Raw genomic sequence first — 25056 nt, 5'->3', positions numbered from 1 at the left:
TGGCATCTTTGCAGAGTCTGAGTTTATGTTGCACCTGAGACTACAAAGTCCATCTTCTTGACAATGATCAGTGAATGTATTGGTTTCCCAAGACCTCTACAAAAATTACCACAACCTTGTTGGCTTCAAAAAGCAGAAATTTATTCTTCCAAAGTTCTGGAGCCCAGAAGTCTGAAATCAATGTGTCAATAAGGCTGGTTCCTTCTGAAAGGTCTGAAGAAGAATCTGTGCAATCCTAGCTTCTGTGGCTCTGGCAATTCTTGTCATTCCTTGGCTTATAGACATATCTCTACCTCTGTATTCACTGTCCTGTGTTTCCATGTGTCTTCTCCCTTTCTGTCTTCTATAAAGATACATATCATTGGATTTGGGGCCTGCTCTAATCTAGGATGATCTCATCCCAAGATCCTAATCTTAGTTATATCTGCAAAAATCTTTATTCCAAATAAGGAAACATTAAGAGGGTTCAGGTAGATATATATTTTGGGGGCCACTATTCAACCCACTACAGTGAGAGAGATATTTGTGGACCCTTTAACTGAGAGTTCTGGGTTCGCAAGATTGTCATTCACAGCAGTTACCCTTCAGGGAAGGGCTGTTCTCTCCAGAAGCTTTAGAACTCTGTAGTAGGCGGAAATCTGAGATGATCCCCAATAAACCATGGTCTTGTGTAACCTTTTCCCCTTAAATGTGGGTCAAACCTGTAATTTGATCCTAACATACAGGATATGACAAAGGTGATGGGATATTACTTCTGCAATTATATTATGTTATGTGGCAGAGGGATTTCAAAGGTGTAATTAAGATTCCTAATCAGTTGACTTAATTAAAAGGGAGATAATCCTTGGTGGGCCTAATCAGGTGAGCCTCTTAAAGGAAGGTCAGAGGTCAGAGACAGAAGAAGTCAGAGAGACACTCCGCTGGCCTTCAGAAAGCTAGCCACCATGAGTTCTACAGCTACAAGAAATGAATTCTGCCAACAAGCATGTGAGTAGGAAGAACGTGAACCTTAGATGGGACTGTGGCCCTGGCTGACATCTTCACTGCATCCTGGTGGGACCCCGAGCAGATGACCCAGCTATCTCATACCCAGACTCCTCACACATGGAAACTGTGAGATAATAAATGTGTGTTGTTCTAAGCTGCTAAGTTTGTGGTAATTTGTTATATGACAGTAGAAAATGAATATAGACTCACTGCACAATCCTGCCTAAGGTTTTTTTCCTAACAGTCTTACTCTGTTTTTAAAGGTTTCCCACCAGAAGCAAAAATAAAATGGGACCATGAGCTTAGAAAGATCCCATGATCTGCTCTGGTCTACTAGTTTCTCCAAAGTCCTCCTGGGGACTCTTGCTTGGGTGTCCCAGGAACAGGCTCTCTCAGTCTCCGTCCTTTACTTCTGAGGGAATGACCAGTCGTCTTATAATACCTTGGCCCACACACACCTTTTAAGAAAATTAGGAGCTGAAGTTTCGGAACCCGTTTTCATTTCTGAGCTGCAAGGGAGGTGCCAGACTTTGTAATGCAAAGGCATGGCAAACATGGTTCTCAAAATCTCTGTAGCAGGAAACAAAATGAAACATTATTGCTTCTGCTGTTGGTATTCCCAAAAGGGAGAAGGAATCAGTCATGTCTTCTCAGAGAAGAGAGAAGTGGGGATGGGAGAGCTTTGCATCAGCTCAGAGCCACCCACAGTGTCTCTGGTTTCCCTTCCAGTCATCGGATCCTGTGAATAAGCCTTTCCTCTAAGGCCTCCCCTTGGGCCCAAGGGTTCCAACACCAAGTCGAAATGGTGTTGGAACACTCTCCCAGAACCTCAAGGAGAGAGGCTGGAGAAGGAGTGAGTCATAGGCAGCTGCCTTTCCAATGGAGGAATTCTTACCATCTCTGGTGAAGGAGAAATGTGTGCGGCTGATGGTGAACTTCACTACTCCGACAACCTCAGCTCATAGCCTAGCTGTGTGATGGTTTCCCCTTGTTTTCTCAGGGAAGAACTAACCTTAAGAGCAAACTAGTTCTTACCCCTAACTCCCTTTATGCCCATCCTCTTGGTAGGGCTGCTGGCTTGCTAGTATTGACCGGGGTGGTCTGGTACTGGAGTTTCCAAACATGTAATGAAAAACATGTTTCTTTAAAAAAACAGAGAGGAGGTATAAAAGTGGCACAAAAATAGGTGGAAATATTATTGTAACTAGGATACTGTTTAAATTAAGCAGATATTTTTCAGAACTACCTAGGCCCACCAACATCTCTTTCCAGGCCTGGTTCGATGCCTGGTATTTCTATGCAGGACATCTGGCAATAGCCACTACCATAGCTCAGGTCTTCATCCTGACTGAATTTACTAAATTAGTCTCCACTTGGCCTCCCTACCTAGTTCTGGCTTCACTCTAATTCATCCTCCACAAGCTCCCAAGGAGATCTATCTGACAAGGTCATTTCCTCTCTTAAAAATCATTCGATGGGTTCCTAAAGCATTTGGGGTAAGATCCAGACCTCTTAACATAAAGGCTTGGCATTAGATGTACAGTGCCTACCTTTCTAACTTGATTTCCCATCACTCTTCCTTCCACTTTTATTCCACCACGCTTAAATTCGCTAATGAGATCATGTTTTTGTTGTTGTTGTCTTTGTACCTTCACACAAACTGTACTCTCTGTCATGGGTTTGTACACTCTGCTCATCCACCTATCCATTCATCCGAGTACTAAGTTTTTATCAAGAGAACAGACTCTAGATATGTTTCAAGGTAAAATGACAAAGTTTGTCAACAGCTTAGATGTATCGTACAAGAGAAAAAAGGGAGAAGTCAGAGATGAGACCAAAATTTTTGACCTGAGCACCTGGCAGAATGGACATACCACTTACTAAAACGAGGAAAAAGGGAGGGTGAGATATGAAACTATGAGTTAGTTTTTGGACACAGTAAATTTGAAAAGTCTATTAGTTATTTCTTGGAATATAAAGTAGGCATTTAGATTTCCAAGTATATAGGTCAGAAGGGAAGTCAGAGATGGATATATATATATATATACACACATACACATATATATGTATATATATACATGTATATATATATATTTGACAGATGAGAACACATCATTGGATATGACAGCTTTAAGATCTGTCATTTGTTACCTTGATAAGAGCAGCTTTAATGGTATAGAGGTGATGAAATGCTGATCAGAGCGGAGTCAGTAGAACTTGGGAGGTGAAGGACTAGAGATAGAGAGTATAAAACTTTCAAAATCTATCGCTCTGAAAAAGATCAGAGAAATGTGGTGTGATTTATAATCCTCTTGTCATCTTGGTTAATCTGTGCACCCAGTTTCCCAAAATCCTTGTTAGATTCCAGATTATAGTTTTCCAAAAGAGGAACTTGCTCAAGATTTGAGAGATAGAATAAAGCAATGCCCATTGATACCTGAAAGACTCCAGGGTGAGATATGGAAGCAGAAGTGGTAGGTGGGTTCTGACTTGTCTTCAGACAGCTTTTCGTTCAGCTCTGCTTCCAGTCTTTTGACCCTGTCATCCATCTGAGCACCTGCCCCACTGCCAGGCACTTGGCTGCAGACCCACAGGTGTGGTAGCTACACAGAAACCATATCTTTTTATAGACCTCTCCATGCATTCCCCCTTCTCACTGCCATTCCTGTAGCTGGATGTGTCTGGCTTCTTGGATTTCCCAGCAAGCTCCAATTTATCCACATATGGGTGCTCCAGGCAACCAGATTAATGATTTTTCTCTGATTCTCCAGCTCTCTCCTCTGGACCTTCACTTCCCCAGGTCTCCCTCCAATAGCATAAAGTCCAATTCTTGTAATACCCACATTACCTCCAGAAGTTCTGGAAGGATTTATTGAAAGGATATCCGGAAGCTCACATAATTGATAGGTAGACTGGAGATTTTGGAGCAAAAGCACGACCACAATCAGACCCCAGAAGAAAATAATGGATAGTCCACTATTAATTTAAATATTCCTTCAGTGGTTGACATTTAGTTTATTTGCACACAAAGTTGCAATATACATACCTCAAATGCTATCATTTTGTACATGTGCTACATTTCCTTTCCTCTCATGAACAGAGTCAGTCCCAGAACAAAGCTGAAGCTCCAGAAGAGAAGAGCCAAGGAAATTGCAGAGAATGAAACTGGAACCTCAATGACACTGTGACACCTCAGATTGAACTGTGACTAAAGTTAGATGTACCCTGGCCTGCCCAGTTATAGAGCCAATAAATTCTCTCTCTTGCTTGAGCCAGTTTGAGTTTCTTTTTAAATTACCTATAGCATAAAAAGTTCTCATTGGCACACATTAGAAGTCTCACAAGTGAAATCTGAAGTGAAGAAAGTATGATGAAAACCACATGTCTATATGATATTGATTATCTTAAAATAAACCTCATTAAAAAAATAAAACTGGGGGGTATACCAAAACGTTAACTGTAGTTATGGATTGATTGTAGGAAATCTGTGTTCGTCATGATAGTCTTTTGAAGTTTTAAAGTTTTCTACAATAATAGGGATTACTTTCATAATCATTTATCTCAAGGCGGTTTCTCCAGAAGCGCAATCTGAAAAAGGGATTTAGGGCACGTAATTAGGAGAGTGCCCTGTAGGAACAACCTGTAAGGGAGTAAAGGAAGCAGAATTGTGAAGGAGAAGGGGCCATGTAAGGACGAGTTCCCAGGTCAAGTCTAGCTTTGGCCTGATTTGAGGGTGGGCCCTGGAGTACAAATTGAGTCATAGAGATACCCCAAGGTGAGAGGCTGGCCTTTTGTATGCCTAGATCAGGCAGTCTAGCTACCCCTCTTGGTGGGGGTGTAAGCTGCCAGGTGGTTTCCAGGTAAAGAGACTCCTGTCAGTCAAGGGCAATTCTCGAGGGAAGGTAAGCCTTACCCACCAGCAGGGCTGGTGAAGTGTCTATAACAATCATTCATAAAGTTATTTTTAAAGAATAAAAAGAAAGCAAAATGCAGACTCATCCTACAGAGTCCAACTCTTTCCACCCTCGACCTTTGCCTTCTACACTTGCTGCTCTGCCACCACTGAAACGCTTAACCAAATGTAAGTCTTGGCCCTGGATAACTGAGAGAAATAGGACTGGCTTACTGAGTTACAAATCATATTCATTCTGAACTTAGGACTTTTTATTAAAATCATTTTGGAAGAAAACTGTGCTTTCTTTCTATTCCTTTTAAAATGTAGAGCTCTTAGTAAAATGAAAGTAGAAGCTTTTTAAACATATCCCTCACTTTGCAGGGTCAAGGTACTACTGGATCTGAGGTTTCTACTTATGCAGCAGAAGCCTCACCTGGTTCGTCAGCCACCTGCCTTGCCTTATCTTCTAAGGGGCTGGTTTGCTATTTTGGATTGAGTGACTTGAGGCCAGAAAAGAGAAGGCGATGAGTTAGGAACAAGTGCCTGGTAATTCCAGGTCCTCCCCACTCCCTCCCCCAGCCCACTCCTCAGGGGATTTTCCTCAAATGCCATGGAATATTCTCATAGCCCTTGAGGATCACCATGGAGACTGGGAGTTGGGTTCTGTTGCCCTGGTGACCAGTTGTCTGGGGCCTTTGCATTGTAGCTGCCAGGGTTCTGGGAAGAGATAGGCCTTTGTGGCCTAGGCTTGGAGGAAGGCTTTGGGAGAACCACAAGATATAGTATAGGAGTGGAGTCTGAGTCTTGGCTCTACTTTCATCTCAGTGATGACTACCCTTTCAGTGTTCATGGATGTGCCCCTTGTTCAGAAGCTAGAAGGCAGCTTGTTAAAAACCTACAAACAAGATGATTTCCCTAACAAGATGTTCCTGGCCTACAGAGGTAGATGCTTAGTAGTTATGGAGTATAAGACTTAATATATCATAATTGCCTCTAGGAGGATAGTATTCCACTGCCACAGAGGAATTGGGAGATTGCCCAAGCTTCCACAAGTGGAGCGGTCTGTTCTTGTTAACAGAATTTCCCAGTGGGAAAAAGCAGAAAACATCTTGAGTCATTCTGTGCCCTCTGCCCCTCTCTGGGGGTTTCCAGAGATTAGATATAAGCTATATCCTCTTTCCCAGCTGTCTGTGGGGCCTGCATGGGTGCTGTACTATATTCAGCCTCTTCCCCCTACTTCTGTTTCTGATGAGGAATGATTCCCCAAATTGACTCCCTTGATATGCAGCCAGCCTTCAACCATGTGGAAGTCAGTATTACCTTTGTTTAGTCTCAGGTATCTATAATTCCCACAGTGTATATCATTTTTGCCCTTTAAAGTGGCATAGGTTTCAGTTGTCTTAAAAAGAAATATTCACTAAAAGCATTTTGCTCATATGAAGGGCGTAAAAAAGGAAAGTTGTCTTTTCCCAGGCCCCCAGAAAACCAGGACAGATGAATTGTTTGTAGGCTGTTTGCAGAGCCCTGATGTGGAGGCCCCAAGGCCAGGCCTCCAGAGCTCCCTCTGTGGTTCCCCTCACAGTTTGCATGACCAGTGAAGGCCACCCCTGGGTTTCTCCTGTGGTTCATAAGCTCCGACTGCAGATTACACAGGATCCCTCCCTGAACTACGAGTACGTGCCGGTGATGGGCATGAAATCGTTCATCCAGGCCTCCTTGGAACTCCTCTTTGGAAAGTACAGCCAAGTCATTGTGGAGAACAGGGTGAGAAGAAGGGCCCCTCTCTTATTCACCCAGACACAGGGAGTGAAGATCTGGGATTGCATAATCTTAAACCTAAAAGGGAATTTGAGGGCCCCTTGGCATTGACACCTGAGGCTCAGAGAGTCCAAAATGTTAGTTATTGAATGGCAGAGCCAACATCAGAATCCAAAGCCAGTTCCCTTTGCACCAGCCCACACCGTTGATGTGCAAGCTCTTTCAAGAAAGGAATGATCAGAAACTGAGGTGGTACCAGTATCACCATTACTCTTTTAAAGTGTTATTTCTGTTTATTATTTTGCTGTCAGGTAGGGGGTGTGCACACTGTTGGTGACAGTGGTGCCTTCCAACTCGGAGCCCAGTTCCTTAAAACTTGGCATTGGGGTTCTCAAACAGTTTACATCATTTCTTCTCAAAAAGGTGAGTGTTACACAAGGCGAGGGTGACAGAGGTTCCCTGTCTTCTGTTCTCGATTCCCACCCCATTTACAATCTTCACTGTTACCCTTCTCGCTCTCTGTCATGAGAAAAATGGACAAGCCACAGTTATGTGTGGGCTTTTCCTGTTACTGTCCCACCTTCGGCCAGTGACTTTCAGGCTCCTTCTCTAGTGTGTCTGCCTCCACCTCCCCATCTCTCATGTACCAGCTGGTGGGGGTCTGTGTTCCCACAGAACTGCATGGACTCGTCTTCCAGGGCATGGGCTTTACAGTTTACGAATACTCCTTCTGGGACTCCAAGCAGCTGTGCATGAATCCCAATATGCTCCTCGAGGCATTGGAGGTAGAGGGGCCCCGCTCAGAAACTTCTCCCCAGCCCTGATTTATACTTTTATTTTCCTTTCCTCCCTACACCCATCTAGTCATCCAAGGCCCTTTCTAGGCTTGGGTTTGCCTTTAGTAGGAACCAACACAGAGGGTTACTTCTCTTCCAAATGCCGTGGTACCATTACCATTCGGTAGGGGGAGTGCCTGATGAGAGCGTCTCTCCCTGCAGCAGGCCCCGCATGGCTGTATCTTTGTGATCGGGAACATTGGCAACTGCAAGCTGTCACAACAGCAGTGGGCAAAGTTGATGGGCACCATGAAGGTGAGGCTGATGTCTCTCCTGGCTTTCCTCCCTCTCACCATCTACCATCGCCTTCATCGGTCTCAAACGTTTTTTAATTTTCTTTTCTCCTACAGACCAAGCAGATATTCCCATTTTTTGATATTCCCTATCAAGGTTTATCCACAGGTGACCTGGAAGAAGATACTAAATTCTTACAATACTTTGTGTCTGGAGGCTTTGAGTTCTTCTGCAGCCAGTCTCTGTCCAGGAATTTTGGCATTTATGGTATGGTATGGATAGGATGAGAAGGGAGGGGTTCTGGTGCTGAAGTGGTGCCATGTCCATGACAAAACGATGTGTTTGACATCTACCCTGTGCAGAGACCCGAGGCCTCCAGAGAAAGCAGTGTGGAGGCACAAGGGAAGAGCGAGACATCAGGTTCTGTGGTATTGTCTCAGCTCAGCTACTAAAACTGGCTCCAATTAAATCGCTTTGCCCCCTTAGGCCTCTGTTTCTTCATTGATAAGATGAGGAGGTAGGATTTAGTGAAATTTCAAGTCCCTTCCACCTTTAAGATTCTTACTTATAGTTCCTTTTTATGGAAGAAGAGCCTATGAGAACTTCCTGGGGCCTGGATATCAGCTTGCCTGGGCCAGGATGAGGGTCATCCCTCTCTTCTGCAAGGTTTAAGGCAGAGTTATAGGGGAAGACCCTGGTAATGGTGGAGGAAACTGAGAACGAGGCTGTCTGTCCCAATACTACAGATGAAGGAGTGGGGGTCCTAGTTGTGGTGGCACTCAACAACCAGCTCCTGCTGTGCGCCCTTTCCCAGCTGATGAACTTCGCTCAGGCCCTGTGGCTAAGTCCTCCTACCACAGGTGCTCGAATTATCACCTCCATCCTCTGTAACCCTGCTCTGCACAAAGCATGGTAAGGGTAAAGCATGGGAACAGAAAGGGATGGGCAGAGCCTCTAGAAACCTACAGACTTGCTGATTCACAGCATTCGGCTGGGCGCATCTCTTCCTGTCCACGTTGCCTCTTTACTCCATTCATTCATTAACATTTACTGAGGATGCACTGTGTTCCAATGGCAGTGGCTGTACCAAGTGTTTCCCTGCCTTAGGGGCATGGGTAATAAGACATTCTTTTTGGACACAGGCTGATGAATTATTTGAACTCTTCCAGATTGCAGGAGGAGATTAAGAAACATCAAGGGCTTGCTACTCTGGCAAAATCTGCCTAAGAGCCTGCTTGGTTCACTTAAATTAATACTGGCTGAAACCCCCGTTCCATTCATAACCATCCCAGAGCCCTGGCTCCACTGGCACACCCTCAGGCACCATGATTGGGGAGTTTTGAAAGGAAAAAAGAGTGGACTAGAAATGAGGAGGCTGGGAGTGGGGAGAGATCTCACATTCTAATTTCTTGCTGTCCTTCCTTTGGCAGGAAGCAGAGTCTGAAAGCGGTTGTAGAGAACATCAAGCTGATCAAGGAAAAGGTTAAGGAGAAGCTCCGGCTCCTGGGAACCCCCGGCTCCTGGGATCACATTACTAACCAGAAGGGGACCCATAGCTATCTTGGACTTAACAGTAAGTGTCTAGGAGGGAGTAGCTCTCCCCTTTCTGAACTTGGGTTTGTATTTGAGCGTTAAGCCTCACTGAGTAGATGATCCCTAGCTTCACAGCAGATTGAGATTTTTTTTCCTGAGGAAAGTGGAGCTGCTTTAAAGATCCTCTGAACCCCCAGAAATGCTGATATTCTCTATCCCCAGTAATATACCCTGGACTACTTAGAGGGGATTTAGAGGTAGCTACCCCAGGATCTGAGACCTTGTGATTATCACCAGCCAAGCAGGTGGACTATCTGGTCAAGAAGAAGCATATCTACATCCCGAAGAATGGTCGGATTAACTTCACCTGTATCAATGCTTACAACATAGATTACGTCACTGAGAGCATCAACGAGGCTGTCCTCTTCACAAGAGGCTCAGACGTTTTCAGAATGTCGGTGACTCCAAGTTAGAATAAAAACTTTAGTTTTTGCAAAAATCCTGTGCTGATTATTCACGGATACATTTCATTTTTCTGCAAAGCGCTCTCTCTCTCTCTCTCTCACTCTCACGCTCTCTCTCTCTCTCTCTCCTCTCACTCCATCTATTTATAAAGCATTGGTCTGGCCTCAGCAAAGAGGAGTAAAAAGAAGAGAAAAAGAGAATATCTACCTTCATATACCATCTCATACTTATTGAACACATACTATGTTAAGGCCCTGATCTGGTATCTTAGTTTGTTCAGGCCGCTCTAACAAAATACTACAGATTGGGTGGCTTATAAACAACGGAAATTTATTTCTCATATTTCGGAAGGCCGGAAGGTCCAAGTCCAAGGCACCAATAGATTCAGTGTCTGGTGAAGGCCCACCATCTGGTTCATAAACCTCACATGGCAGAAAGGGTGAGGGATCTCTCTGTGGCTTCTTTTATGAGAAAGTGCTAATCCCATTCATGAGGGCTCTACCTTACCCTCATGATCTAACCACATCCAAATACCACCACACTGGTGATTAGGTTTCAACATGTGAATTTGGGGGAATAGAAACATTCAAACCATAGCATCTGGGCAGTAAAGGGAATGTAAACAAACAGGTACAATCCAGTCCTTTTTCTCTAGAACCCTAGTTGGGAGATGGCTTTCATCACATGAAACGATTAAGTAACATCTTGAATCCGAATGTAATAAAAAGTCACAATAGGTTATATAGATGTGATGATTCCGGCCCCCAACTTTCACGTCATCCCAGCTACCTGAATGGAGCAAAGATGAATTGTCCTGCAGAGCCCTTCCCAAATTACAGATTCATGAGCAAATATTATGTTAAGATGCAAAGTTTTGGAGCGATTTATTATACAAGTTTAGTTAACTAGAATAATTATTTTGTCTCTTGTGTCTCTTTTAATCTACAGTTTCCTTCATATTTTTTCTCAAATTCTTTAAAAACTACAGAACTTGGTTTTTTGTCCTGTAAGGTTTCCCACAAACTGAATTGTGCTAATTTCATCCTCATGGTATCATTTAATATATTCCTGTCTCCTCGTTTATTTTGAAAATAAGAATTTAAATTAGAGACTTGACCAGCTTCCTTTGTCTTGGTAAGGGCACATCATAGATGGTGGTGTGTTTCATTGGGAAGCATGGGATACTAGTTTTTTACCGTGATGTTAGCAATCATTGATGATCATTGCCGAGCTCCATTAATTCATTAATGGGGTAAACTGATGATATTCTAATTCTAACATCATTTATTCACTTATTGGGTGAAATACTTTTATAAATAGAAATTTCTCCTCACTGTGATTTACTTAATGTGAGGTACATTTTATATAGGAAAGGCAGAATTACTGCCTGACTTGTTCCCTTAATTTACCAGTTAAAAAAAGATCTTTATGAATTCATCATTTTAAACTAGTTGATATTTTATTCTCCTGCACACATTATCCTTATTGATGTTTAAAATGTCCCATCTTTGACTTGTAGGAGCCAATTAAAATTAATTTCTGAGATCTTTTGGCACGATCCCAGCACTCTTTGATAGCTTCTTGACTTTTTGGCACAACAAAAAGGTCTAGGAAAATTTTGAACATTTTCTGCCCCAGAACTGGAATCGATCATTTCTCAAAAGACCTCTAATCACTTTTAGCAGGTAAAAGTATTTACACACCACAATCTGGGCTCTTCGGGTACTAATTGCTACTGGATTGGTCATTATTTCCAAGTCTTTCCAGTAAGATAGAACATATTGAGTGCCTCCCGCCTTTGCAGCCCAGCCTAGGGCGCTGGAGGACTTAGGTTGAGTAAATTGTCAATAAATACACTGACTTTTCTAGACCATAATAATGACCATTATTATTTTAGCTAATTGTTGTTGAGTACTTACCTGGAGCTGTACTGTTCTAAGTGCTTTATGTCCATCATCTCCTTTAATACTCATAACAATTCAAAGAGTTAGGTTGTTATTATTACTATCATCCTCATTTTACAGTCTTGGCGAGCATCGGTAACCTGCCCAACCAAGATCTTACCCAAGGTAAGGGGTGAGGAGTCCTCGTGCTTGGTGCCCTGACTGCTGCTATGGTGCTGCCTTCCTCCATCCCGGCTGCTCCCATGATCCCTTCATTCTCGCTCCACAAGTCCTCTTGAACCTAATCCTGAGGCGATAATAAGCGCCCAGAGCAAACCCAGAGGGAGACTGCTTGGGCCCAGAGGAGCCTCCAGGGTATGTGTGCGCCCAGAGCTAACGGTGTCCCCTAAGCCTTGAGGAGAATGAAGAGCTGCAGAACTTTGTCCCCTTGTGGGAGAGGAAATCTTGCCCACAGTGGGGCTGGTACTCACGAGGAGATAAAGGGACAGGTAGCAGGGTCGGAATGGTTGATACCCTTTCTTATGAAGGGTAAAACCCCAAAGGACATGTGGAGCCACCAGCTGCTTAAGGATATTGGTTGGCCCGCGTGGCTGCAGAAAGGCCAGGTGACGCTGCGGGGGGTGGGGGTGGGGGGCCTCCAGGCGGCTTCTACACAGACACTGCGGATTCGCCTTTTCGGAAGTGATTGACAGTCAGATTCCTCCCTGTCACTCCTGACAGCTGGCCGACGTGAACCCGGCTACCCCAGACTTATTCAAGAGTCTGGTGTGTGTATGCTGGGGAGGAGGGCTCCAGAATGCAGTAATGCCCGGAGACCTGCCGCGACCTGCCGCGACCTGCTGAGGATCTCCGTAGTCAGGAGCATCTGCTCTGAAGTTGCCTGGGAACTCTGAGGTTCTGCCCGCGGGGACGCACTGGGACTCCAGAGGGTCCCGGAGGATCCCCGGCACTTGCGTCCACGTGTTTTTCCGCGGGTGCAGGTGCCCGAGCAGTTTGTGGGTGTGCGCACCAAGCTTTACCCTGCATTTCTTTGGCTGCTTTCTCCCCTTTTCAGTCGGCCGTGGGTCCCACAAGATCTAGTAGTAAAAGAAAGGGACGCAGTGGAGGCGGGTAGGTAGGCCCGACCAGGTTGGCAAGTGGCTGAGGGCGAACCACAATCCCGGGCCCCGCTTCTGCGACACCCGGTTCTCTGTTCTCTGCAGGCAAAGATGGCCCCAGGCGTGGCCCCAAATCTGGTGTTTGGGAGGGAGGTATCCTGAGTGGGGAGGACGCCCCAGCCCCGTCTGGGAGAAGTCGAAGATGGTATTCTGTGGCAGGCCAAGTGTGTGGCCTCCTGGGCTGGGACTGGGGGCACTACCCGAGGCTGAGTTTCCAACCACGGTGGGAGATGGTGGGCCAACGACCAGCCTGCCTCGGAGGTGGGAACCCAGGGGTTGGAGAAAAGCGTTCTCTACCTAGGCATTGGCCTGTGGCCCTGGGCTAGGGCCGGGGCTCCTGTCTCCGGGACAAGTACTGCAGGGCGAACCATGGAGGAGCCCCCGGCTAACCTCGGGCGGAACTGGGGTAAGGGTGCAGGCGGAGAATGGACTTGGAACTGCCCTGGAGCGCCCCCAGCGTGCTTTCGCTTTTATCCTGGCTCTAGGGTCTTCCTGGGCAGCCAAATCTTGTGTCTTTGCCTGCTCGTCTCCCATGGACATGCAACAGGGACCCTCACCCTACTTTATGATTTAAAATTTAAGCACCGTTCTCTCGTTTGCTCACCGCACCCCAGCCACACCGGTCTTCTTCGGTTCCTCAAATATAAGCAGGTTTCCTGTCTCAGGACCTTTGCACGTGCTGGCTCTTCTGCTAGGAGCACTTTCTCTGCTTTTTGCAAGGTCGGCTCTTCCTCATCGTGTGGGTCTCAGCTCTTGGCTTAAATGTCTTTCCTTCAAAAAAGCTTTTTATCTATCCCTCCTACAAAGTAAGGTCTCCCCTTTACCGCACATTTTTATTTCCCCTCTTTCTGGTTTCCGTTATATCTCTTGTCATACTTTGTATTTATTCTATTTTATGCTCTGACTTTGACCATTTAATGTACAATAGGGCAGGGGATATTATTTACCTTTACTGGCACATAACACGTTCTCAAATTTTTGTGATAGCACTTTTATTAAATAATTGACTCCTTGCTCCATAGGACAGTAGAGCCAGAAAATGCCTCTGGGGATAAGGCGGCCTATCCAGTTGTGCAGGAATCTGTGCTGCTTGCAGCAGCTCCAGCCTGTCAGGCATGGGGTTGGCCAGAAAGTGTAGTCTTCATTCACTGGATCTTCCCTTAGAGACCTAAGTCCTGCAGTACCTCTGCAGGACTGTATTCCTGGGCCCTCACACAGAATCTTGTACTCAGTAGCTCAGTAAATGTGGGAGACGGAGTAGGGGTGGGCTCCTTCCAGCAGCCTTGGCTCTTGTCCATTGTCTCTTTGAAGCAAACTCAGCACATCACCTCATTCCTCCAAAACTAATCTCATACCACAACGCTTAAGCTGTCATGGACATGGAGAGGTGAATTTATCCCATGTTGCCAACTTAGTAAAATCCCTGTTCGATCTCCCTGTTCTTCCCCTGAAGTCCTGCATGGGCTACCAGCTGCATTGCTTTCCTCTCTTTCCTCTTGCCTGTTTACAACTGGGTGGTTCAGTTCAGACCCCAAGCTTATATATTTTCCTCAGCATAGCCCAGCCTTTAGAAGGCAGTTTAGAGAGTACCTCATGTTACTAGAGCATGCCCCTGGGATGTTGCCTCCCCTACACACACCTGAACGGCTTATTTGGTATTTCCCTAGTGAAAATGGATTTCCTTGGAAAAGGTGGGTTGGAGGGAGGGTGTATTCTGTCATTAAGGAAGATTAGCCTTTCTCCATTTTATCACAATGTAGAAAATAAAGATAGCTTAGTGGTTAGGAGACTATCTTTTGGAGTGAGGCAGACCTGAGTTTAAATCCATGCTCTGCATTTATTTGACTTCGGGAAAATTGCCTATTATCCCTAGGGCTCTGTTTTTTCTTCTGTAAAATAGGGTTTAAAATACCCACTTGGATGAATAACACTGTCTGTAAAGAACATAAGTGCTCAATAAGAGTTATTATCGGAAGTCTTCCAGAAGGTTGGGTAGTCACTCAAGTCCCCAGGAAAGAGCTCAAAGAACCATCCAAGGCCATGGCGGGGTATTAAAGGCCTCTGTGCAGCCTCCTCATGTCCCTGACTTCCTAAGAATGTCTGCACATTATAACCCTTCCCTCATAATTCCACTTGAATCTTTCTTCCTAGGTCTTTGCTCCAATTTTCCTTTTGTGACATCCTTCCCACTCTGTTGTCCTCATTTGCTCAGTCCACAACTGTGGTCACATACAAGACAGAGATACTGTTGGGCGTCATGTGGTTCACAGCCTTTGATTATTCAAAGAAAGATCTAGATAAATGAAAGCCCCAGATGCTAATCTTCAAGGGTGGCTGCCAGTGGCTCTTAATGTTTTCTGGGTCAAGGATGCCTTTGAGAATCTGAGGAAAGGTAGAAAATGTTTCCCTAGAAAAATATCTATGTTTATAAGCACATGAAATTTACATGCAATTTCAGGAGCTCCAGGACTTGGGGAAGCCCATCCAGCACCTGCTAAGTGTCTCTAGGATCCCAGCAGCCCAGATGACAATCCTTCAGTTCATTGTTGGTCAGTTCCTCACAGAGCTGCAGCAGCAAAAAAAACCAAGCAAACCTCACCTCTTTCCATTTTCCTGCCTTTCCTTTGTCAAGAGGTGCCAAAACCAAGAAATAATAACTGCTTTAAGGAGTGTGTGTATGTGTGTGTGTGGGGAGGGACAAAAAGCAAACAAATCAGTGTTTAAAGACAGCCTGTAGGAAACTGAGAAATGGCTAAGCTAGTGGAGTGTATTTTGTGAGCTCCATGAGGATTCATAGTGTCAATGAAAAAAAAAAAATAGCAATCGACAACTCGAGATATGAGAGGGAGGAAATGGCTAGAACTGGGGTGGAAAATGGCATTGAAAATGTTATTGGGTTTCAGATAAAAAGAGTTCTGGAGACTGGTTGCCCAAGAATGTGAATTACTTAACACTACTAAACTGCACACTTAAAATGTCAATTCTATGCTATGTGTGTTTTACTATAATTAAAAAAAAAAAGTTACTGAGCAACATGTCCTGCATGAGAACTTTTATCCTACCAGGCCCTGAGCAGACCAGGCCTCTTTCTACCAGGAAGTGCAGAAGCTCCATGGCAGAATTTGGGTTTAGGACTCATTTCATCAATGGTAAGCTGGTGTTGGAGGGGTCACTCACGTAGTGCTGGTGGTAGAATTAGCACAAAGCTCTGAGAAATTGGTGGGTTTAATAGAGGAAGGATTGGAGTGGAGTAGGCAGGGGCCATGGAGTAGAGGGCATAAAGCCTGTCTGCAGGATATCCTGTTCTCCTTTTGTCTTTTGTGAGTCTCAGTCACAAAGAGAGGGAAAGTTCCACCCTAAATATGAATCTGTAAGGCTGACACATATGTGGGCTTTCTCTGGATTCCTGACTTTTGAGACAGCAGGTGGTGCTGTTTAGCAAACTTGAGATGAAACCTGAACTTTTAACTTGAGAAGCAGGGCACCTCTACCCTGGTAACTCTCTCTTCCATCCCAGAGCAGAGGAGGGTGTGGGAGATAAGAGACTTCTGCCTCTTTGACCTCTAAAGAGCTACTCAGCTAACCCGGGAGAGGAGGGACAGCTGGGATCTGTTCTTGTGTGTGTTTCCCATGTGTGTTGGTATCCCAAACGTCTTTGGAATGTGGCTCAGGTGAAATCCTGGGTGGTAGCCATGAGTAGCTTGTCTGGGAGGGGTAAAGAAATTTAGAGCCATTCTCACACACCCCAACGTCAGCCAGGGTGATTCACCCTCCACCCAGCCCAGGGAACTGCAATGGCTTTGCCTGCTGCTGCTGCTGCTCCTAGAACCCCTTTTCCCCCCACCTTCCTTAGAAAGCTCAAACTGCTCTGAAGAGTCTGGGACTCCACAGCCAAAGAGACCAAACAATTGGAAAACATCTCTGTAAACGTATTTCTAAATTGCAGGCTTATCTGGTGAGCTCAGGTCCCAGAAAGCATACATGGGGACCAGCTGGTGAGCTGTGGAGCTTTCCACGTGGGTTAGGGCATTGGATTAGGTAGAGGTCTCCTTCTAGTTTGTGAATCTGGATTAGATTGTTCCACTGGGCTTTGTCCCCAACAATGATAGGATTCTGGGGAATGAAAACACAACACTGGTTTGACAGCTTCAGCAAGTTTTTAAAAACCCAACACACCAAAGCCCAACGTGCCTTTGGAACTTCACAGCGCACTGGTCTCAGCCTCTGCACACTTTCCTGATCCTGCTCTTGTTTTTCCTCTGGCTCATCTTCCTCATGGTGTTCTCATTTATGTTGTTTAACTTCATTTATGTGGTTTTGTAAACATTCTTAAATCTTTGTTGAAACAGGGCAGGGTACAAATATATAGAAAGAAAAACACAACTTTAAAAGGTTAGATGTTTTGATACCGGCTAAACTTTATGCTACTGTAAGAAAATGAACACTTCCCTTAGTGACTGTAACATTCAGAATCTTCCAAGACTGATGGTAGAGAGAAGGTCTCCTCATGGAAAAAGGTGATAGAATTACACAGCCTTGACTTTAGGCCCCTGGCATTCCTGATGCCTTCCCCTGGCATCTTTCTAGCGTTGTTGCTGTTACCACCAAGCTTCAAGGTGCAGTGGGGGCTGGGGAGGCTGAGTCCCTTTAATCGTTTTGCCATTGTGGACTCATGCCCTATCCCTTAACAGTTCCTGCAGAGGTTCTAAAGCTCTAAAATCATAAGGCTGGAACATTTAAAATGACTTCTTAAAAGACTCAAAGTGTAGGAGAAAATAACATGAAATTAGGTCATCTAAGTGATAGTTTGTGATTTTAAATTTTATTTTCCATTATTGGGGTCCCTTTTCTCTAGCCTCTAGCCTGCCTCAAGATAGTGCTACCATCTGAGGATGTACTCAGAAACCTCTTCCAAGTCTAGAGTTGAGAGAGCAAGGCATGGGCAGAAATAGGAACATCCCTGTCTGCCAACATTCCCAAGGCCCCTCTCCTGATCTAGTTTCCATCTGAGGATCTGTTTGTTTTCCAAATGATTGAAACTTGTAATGGCTCTCCTTCCAGGGTTGTCCATATCATAATTATATACCATGTGGTGACCTCAACTTTCATACAGAAGCTGATAAGGGCAGTGGTCATTTTCTTACACTAGTTACAAACCTAAGCAGTTCACAGACTGCAGGCCCTCGTGTTCCCTTTCCTCTTCAGAGTGGTCCTTCCAACATACCTTTCTAAAGCCACTTTCAAACCAGATGATGTTTCTTAACATCCAGTACCAACCCTGGCTTTCAGGTATGACTCACACATTTCCCCCCAATCTTAGAAGATAAAACTAGCCATACCAAATACTTAGAAGTATTCTCTGCCTTCTCTGAGCTGTTTCAGCCAAAGACCCATGGTCAGAGGCAACTAAGTATTGAAAAGTTGTTGTTACTATTGACTTGGATTTCAAAGGATTTTAGAGATGTAAGAGACCATAGAGATCATTTAATGCCATTCTTGCAGAGTACTGAGGCTAGAAGTGATTAAATAACTTGCTGAAGGTCCCAGAACTAAAGAGTCTAAACTAGGATTTCTGCATGTTAATTCCCAGACCACTCTTTTTCTCACTACACTACCTATACTGGCCTCTTTCACACTTCAATGGAAATGTAATCTTGATGAACTTTCTTTATATATAAGTAGGTATGTGTGTGTGTATATATATATATACACATGTATACATATACGTATATATACACATCTACTTATGTGTTTGTGTGTGTATACACACAAACACATACATATATACACATGCAAGATAATAGAATTAGTAGTTAAAGTCGTAGAGGAATGAGTATTCAAATTATGTAAACAACTTTACTGTTTGTGATGGATGTCTTACAATATGCACGGAAGCAAATCTAGACTCCTAAAAGATCGAATGAATGAATGAGTCTGAAGGAGAAGAAAAATCTAATTACAGCCATTGACTATAGAGCTCTAGGAGAAAAAGTAAAATTGAACCCTTTAGAAGTTCATGAAGAGTAGACATATGATTACATAATTCTAATATAAAGCAGATTTTGACTAGCACTGTCACAATTTAATAGGGAGCTCAGGATCACTATATGTGAAAAAATAGCAACACAAATAAGGAAACATATCAGTAATGTACAAGAAAATTATGTGTGTATAGGCACGTAGCGGGTATGTATATACATGTATGTAGATATGTAGTGGCTGCCCATTCACACATGTTACTTTTTCACTGCATTATAAGTATCTAGTAAACAAAGATGGTGGCATTCGAGAGCGCCAAATGCTAATCACTAGACCACCGGGGAGGCGATGAATGGTGGCATTTGAAATAAACTCTTGTACAACTTCCAGCTCAGCTTTATGTATACAAAGATATTTTAATGGTATGTCTCTTATAGCTTGGTTTGGTTCTGTGGTCTGATGAAATACGTTTACAGTCCAGACCTCTGAGCTTCAGACTTACATATCCAACAATCTGTTCACATCCTCTTGGGTGTCTCAAAGGTACTCAAAGCTCAGCATGTTCAAAATGGAACTTGACTCTTCTTCCAGTGTTCCCCATCTCAATTAATGGCATTATTGTCTACACAGTTATGCAAGCCAGAAACCTGGAGCTAGAACGTAATCTCCCTTAGGGTATGGATCTAGCCTGCCTTGTTTTCTAGTATCTTTAAGACCTAGAACAGCACATGGCGCAGCATGGGTATTTAATAAGTCCTATGGAATCACGGTCTGCAATCTCTAGATTGCATTCATTTCCCTCCTTCTCCACCACTACTCAGTCCAAGCTGCCGTAACCTCTCACTGGCACTACTGCAAAGCTGTCTAACTTGTCTCCCTTCACCCATGCTCAGCCCTATTCTTTAGTGGGTGATCTTTTCACAACATAAACCTGATCCTAAGATTTATGGCCTTCGAGGTTGGGCATGGTCTGTATCCTACCATTTCCCAGCTTCATTTTATACCATAATTGTCCTTGCTCTTTGGATCGAGTCATTAGCCTTTTTACAATGGCTCCTATCACTGCTCTTTCCTGTTACAGCGCCTTTGCACATATTGTGTTCCTTGCTTGGACCTTGCTTCTTCCCTGTTTCACTCATTTAACTTCTACCATCCTCCAACAACTTGAAAAATGCTGACAGGAGATACCTTCATAGTGCTTGTCATGGTTTCAGTTTCATTTTTACATTTGTTTGTGTAATTATTTTCTGCATAAAACTTTTTATAACTTGTAAGAAGTTTTTGTCTGTCTTCCTGTACGAAGTCTAGTCAAGGACTGTTAAAATATGTCACTATTTCTCTCTTTCTTCATGTATTTTTGGAAAGTGCCATTAAATATATTTACCTGTATTATTTTTTCTATTGGATATAAATCCTCAGAAGATAGATTCCACTCTGTTTTTGGATTAAAGTTTGCAAATATTCTTCTCCAGTACAATATGAATATTTAATAGTTTGATAAAAATACCCCTGATGGTAAATTGTGAGGTCCTCCTTAGCTCATGAATGCCTTATGGAATTGGTTAAGTGTAGTTCAGCCTGAAGACAGGGTATGAACTTTTAAAAGTCTTTTCTTACCCTGTGCTATCAGGATTCAGTAAGATTGAGCAAAGAGGGGCCTTTCCAAGTTATCTTTTGCTATCTTCTTTTCTCCTGAAAGGTATAGAAATGAATAAGTTGACTGACTCTTACACAATAAGATGATTAAAACCATTCAGGCAGACTGTTTCAAACAGAATCTGCATATATAAGAATTTATTATACAATAAAGAAGGGTCATAAATACAATAAAGGTGAGGTTATTCAATAAATTGTGTTTTAATACTTAATTAGGACTTTGCGGAAAAAAAGTAAAATTTATCTCTATACCACATTATATACCAATATAAATTCCATGGAGATTAATACATAAAATAGTAAACATTCAAGCAAAAAAAAAAAAGGCTATGTAAAAATGGTAAAAATGTAAGTGACTATGTGTGTGACATCCAGAGGGAAGGAGACCTTCTAAGCTAAAGAGCAATAGAAAACATTACCCCCTCCCCACACACAAAAAATGTTTTTGGCTATACAAATATGAAAGACGAATGACGAAATTGAAGGATAAATGACAAAATGTAGGAAAAAGTAGATTATCAGAAACTATACAAAAAGTCAATATCTACAAATGGGTGTTTATAAATTAGTAAAAAAAGCACTAAGACCTGTAATAGAGAAATTGGGCAAAGGATGCAAATGGACAGTTGGATGTAAAATAAAATAACTGACACACATGCAAAAATATTCAAATACTAGAAATCAAATAAATGCAAATTACTAGTTTACAGTTGCATACATGCAGGAATTACCATTTTAATCTATCAAATTAATGGATCTAAAAAGTGTATAATATTGAACATTGGTGAAGGTTATGTGAAATAGCTTTTCCAATACATTATTGAGGGGAGTAATATTTGTCATTATGTATAATAAACATTAAGAATATTCACAGCTTTTGACCTGTTTTCCAGACTATATCCTAAGGAAAACATTAAAGAAATAAATCTAAATATGGACACTGTTTTATGCACAAAGATTTTCATGTAAGTGTTACATATAGTATTATGCTCAATAATGGAGAGATGGTTAAAAAACTAGTGTCCAGTTACATAATGAAATTAAGCAATCATTGGGAATTAAATATATGAAATTGTCTAATAAAAAGATAAAATGTGGGAAAAAGAGGATACAAAATTGTATATTTTGTACACAGTATAATCTCAACTACATTTAAAGTGTACATAGAAAAAATACTGGAAAACATATACTTAAACAGTAAAAACTGTTATTTTTTAAAGGTGGAATATAAGTAATATTTTAAAACTTTTTTCTTCTTTTCTATGTTTCCTATGAATGAATCCTCACTCCTTTCCTAGATGAAAACTGAAGCAATGCCATAAACATAGATGAAGTATTGTTACCTGCTAAACCTGGATGACCCTTGAAAACACTAGGCTAAGTGAAGAAGCCAGACATTAAAGGCCACATACAGCATGATTCCATTTAAATAAAATGTTTTCCATAGTGGCTGCACCAGTTTGCAATCCCACCCACAGCGCAGGAGGGTCCCTTTACTCCACATCCTCATCAACATTTGTTTGTTGATTTATTGGTGATAGCCATTCTGACAGGTATGAGGTGAGGAAGCCCTGTTTCTTATTACTAGCAGGCTTGAAGGACCTCACTGGGTGGTGTGTATGTCAGAGAAGGAAAGGAAGAGGAAGAGCAACACACACATTGCTCTGTATTTTGCAACTGACTGGCTCCTCTTACAATCGGAGATGCTTTACAAATTACAAATGGCTATTAAAAATGAGAATGTAAAGTGATACTACTTATAATAACATCAAAAACATCAACTACATGGAAATAAATCTAACAAAAAACATATAAGACCTCCACATAGAAAACTACATTGACAGTAATTAAATTAAAAGAGGACATACCTTGTTCATCGTTTGGAAGACTCGATATTGTAAAGATGTTGAATTTCACCCCAAATTACCCTATAAATTCAATCCAATCTCAATAAAAATTTGAGCAGGGTTTTTTTTTTTTTAGAAATTGACATGTTGATTCTAAAATGTATATGAAAATGCGAAGGGCCAAGAATAGCCAGGAAATTTAGACGGAAGAAGGACAAAGCTGAAGGCTTTACATTAGTAGATATAAGGATATATTATAAAGCTCTAATAATTAAGACAGCATGGCATTGGTTCCGGAAAAGACTAATAGACCAATGGAACAGAATAGGGTTCATAAATAAACCCACACATAACAGTGACATTGAAGAGCTGATAGAAGAAAGCTGGGTTTTGCAATAATTGGCACTAGATCTATGGGATATATTTATGAAAAAAAAAAAAAGAAGAAGAATCCTGACTCCTATCTGTTACTATATGGTAGGAAAATTTTTGTGCTTCAATGGAAAACTGCATTTTCTGTAGCACACCCTCTGGGTTATCTGATTTTGATTTTATAGCAGCTATTTTATAACTCTATAACTTGTAGATAACTGAACAATGCAAAATTCATGAAAATAAATTCTGTCTGGTTGGAGGACACCCTTCCCCCAATCATGGAAAAACCAGTTTTGTCTCAATTTGCATATTGTTTTAATATTCCTGATCTATAAATGTGTCTGTTCTTTGCATTCACCTTTGAACAGGTTGAAATATTTTGCTAGTTTTCCTTCTTGATAAATTAAATAAAATTCTTAAGAAGTTAAAAAAAAACTGTGTTCATTTTTGTATCTGTATGAGAGTACGGATTTTATCTTTTTATTGAAAAATTATCTTTTAGCGATACATAAATTAATTCCAGATGAATTGTTAACCTAAATGTGAAAGATAAAGTAATAATGCTTCTAAAAGATTATAAAAAAAGAATGCATCAATTACTTTGGAGCAGCAGAATTTTCTTAAATAGAATACGAAGGCACTAACCATAATGAAAAGATTGATAACTCAGATTTAGTTAAAAGTAAGAACCTCTTTCACCCCAAAACACCACCAAGAGAATGAGAAGGCAAGCCACAGTGTGGAAGAAAATACCTGCATTACATTTTTTGGACAAAGGTATCACATATATAGTATAAATACATATTACAAATCAACACGAAGACAGAAAACTAAAAGAAAAAATAGAAAAAAGAAATGAATAGGTGCATCACAAAAGACCATATTCAAATGGCCAATAAACAAGCACACACCCTATTAGTCATTAGGAAAATACAAATTAAAACCCCAGCATATCCACCAGAAGGGCAAAACAGAAAAGACTGACAATGCAAAGATTGATAACGATGTGGAGAAACTGGATCTGTCAAGCACTACTGATGGGAGAATAAATTGGTATAACTACTTTGGAAAATTATTTGGCAATATCTCCTAGTACTAACCATATATGCACCCTATAATCCACCAATTCCATTCTTAGGGGTGTGTGTGTGTGTATATGTATGTATGTATGTTTATGTATACATACCAAAAGGTGTACAAGAATGCATAGCAAATTTATTCCTAGTAGCCCTGTATTAGTTTCCAGTGGCTGTCATAACAAACTACCACAAAATTGGCTGCTTAAAACAACAGTGGTTTATTTTCCTGCTGTCAGTTCTGGAGCCTAGAAGTCTGAAATTAAGTTGTCATCAGGGCTGCACTCCCTCCAGAGGCACTAGGAGAGATTCTATTCCTTGTCTCTTCCAGCATTCCTTGGCTTGTAGATACATCACTCCCATCTCTGCCTCCTTCTTCCCATGGTCTTCTCTCCTTCTGTCTGTGTAACCTCCCTCTGCCTCATTCTTTTAGGGACACTTGTCATTGGATGTAGGGCCCACTTGGATAATCTAGGATGATCTCCTCATCTCAAGATCCTTAATTACATCTGCTAAGACTTTTTGTCTAAACAAAATAGCATTCACAGGTTCCAGAGACTAGGATGTGCACATATCTTTTGGGGTGCCATCATTCAGACCCCCAGAAGCCCTAAACTAGAAACAACCTAAATGTCTATCAACTGTAGAATGGAAAATAAATAGTGGTATAGTCATACCATGGAATACTATAAAACAATAAAAACAAATCACTGCTACACAAACACCATTGGTGATGCTCATAAAGATAATACTGGGTGAAAGGAGCCAGACCCAAAATAAATGCCTACTGTATGATTCATTTGTATAATGCTCAAAAATAGCAAGACTGATTTATGGGGATAGAAGTTAGGATAGCAGCTTTCTTTGGAAAAGAGACCTAGTGACTGGGAGGGACTCATGTGAAATTTGTGGAGGTGCTGATACTGTTCTATTTCTTGATTTGAGTGGTAGATATTCACCAAGCTGAATATTTTTGTGTGCTTTTCTGCATATACTGTTTATACTACATTTTTCTTTCATCATCTTTCCTTTCTTATAGCTATGCTATGTTATAATACAGTTTGTTCTAAAAACTCCATTCCTATGTTACACAAATATTTTTCTTATTTTCTGAATATATTAGATTTTAATGCATATGTTTATTAAAAACTACAAAGGATTACGACAATATTTGCTTTCTCATTATGAGTTTAGGCGGTACCATCTCTCAGGAATGTTTGTTTTTGGGATACATGTAAATATTTTCACACTAACCGGTTTTGAAGAAAACTTAAAAGACCCAATCGTGGCATGGAATGAACTGTTTTGTAATTTGTTCCTAAACTGTTCTGTAAGATTTTAGTGTCACTAACAC

At 42.0% G+C, this 25056-nt stretch overlaps 1 protein-coding gene across 1 annotated transcript; it reads left to right on the top strand.

Annotated features, from left to right (window-relative positions):
• Positions 1-3836: 3836 nt before the first annotated feature.
• GOT1L1 (glutamic-oxaloacetic transaminase 1 like 1) lies at positions 3837-9716 on the top strand. Its single transcript, XM_016155231.2, has 9 exons — positions 3837-5824; positions 6465-6646; positions 6952-7063; positions 7316-7425; positions 7639-7731; positions 7827-7977; positions 8457-8622; positions 9141-9283; positions 9541-9716. The coding sequence occupies exons 1-9, from the start codon at positions 5710-5712 to the stop codon at positions 9714-9716; spliced, it is 1248 nt and encodes a 415-aa protein (XP_016010717.2). The 5' UTR covers positions 3837-5709.
• Positions 9717-25056: the final 15340 nt, after the last annotated feature.

The sequence above is a fragment of the Rousettus aegyptiacus genome, unplaced genomic scaffold (assembly GCF_014176215.1).
Source record: "Rousettus aegyptiacus isolate mRouAeg1 unplaced genomic scaffold, mRouAeg1.p scaffold_m13_p_11, whole genome shotgun sequence".
Classification (NCBI taxonomy): Eukaryota; Metazoa; Chordata; class Mammalia; order Chiroptera; family Pteropodidae; genus Rousettus; species Rousettus aegyptiacus.
Note: the sequence above shows the minus strand (reverse complement) of the source record. Positions and strands in the feature narration are given on the sequence as shown.

What these genes read in the sequence shown, in the direction of transcription:
- GOT1L1 (XM_016155231.2), top strand. Translation starts at nt 5,710, where the DNA reads ATGACTACCCTTTCAGTGTTCATGGATGTGCCCCTTGTTCAGAAGCTA. An exon ending in GATGTTCCTGGCCTACAGAG is followed by an intron (nt 5,825 to 6,464) that starts GTAGATGCTTAG and finishes TTCCCCTCACAG; the next exon opens with TTTGCATGACCAGTGAAGGC. An exon ending in CCTGCTCTGCACAAAGCATG is followed by an intron (nt 8,623 to 9,140) that starts GTAAGGGTAAAG and finishes TTCCTTTGGCAG; the next exon opens with GAAGCAGAGTCTGAAAGCGG.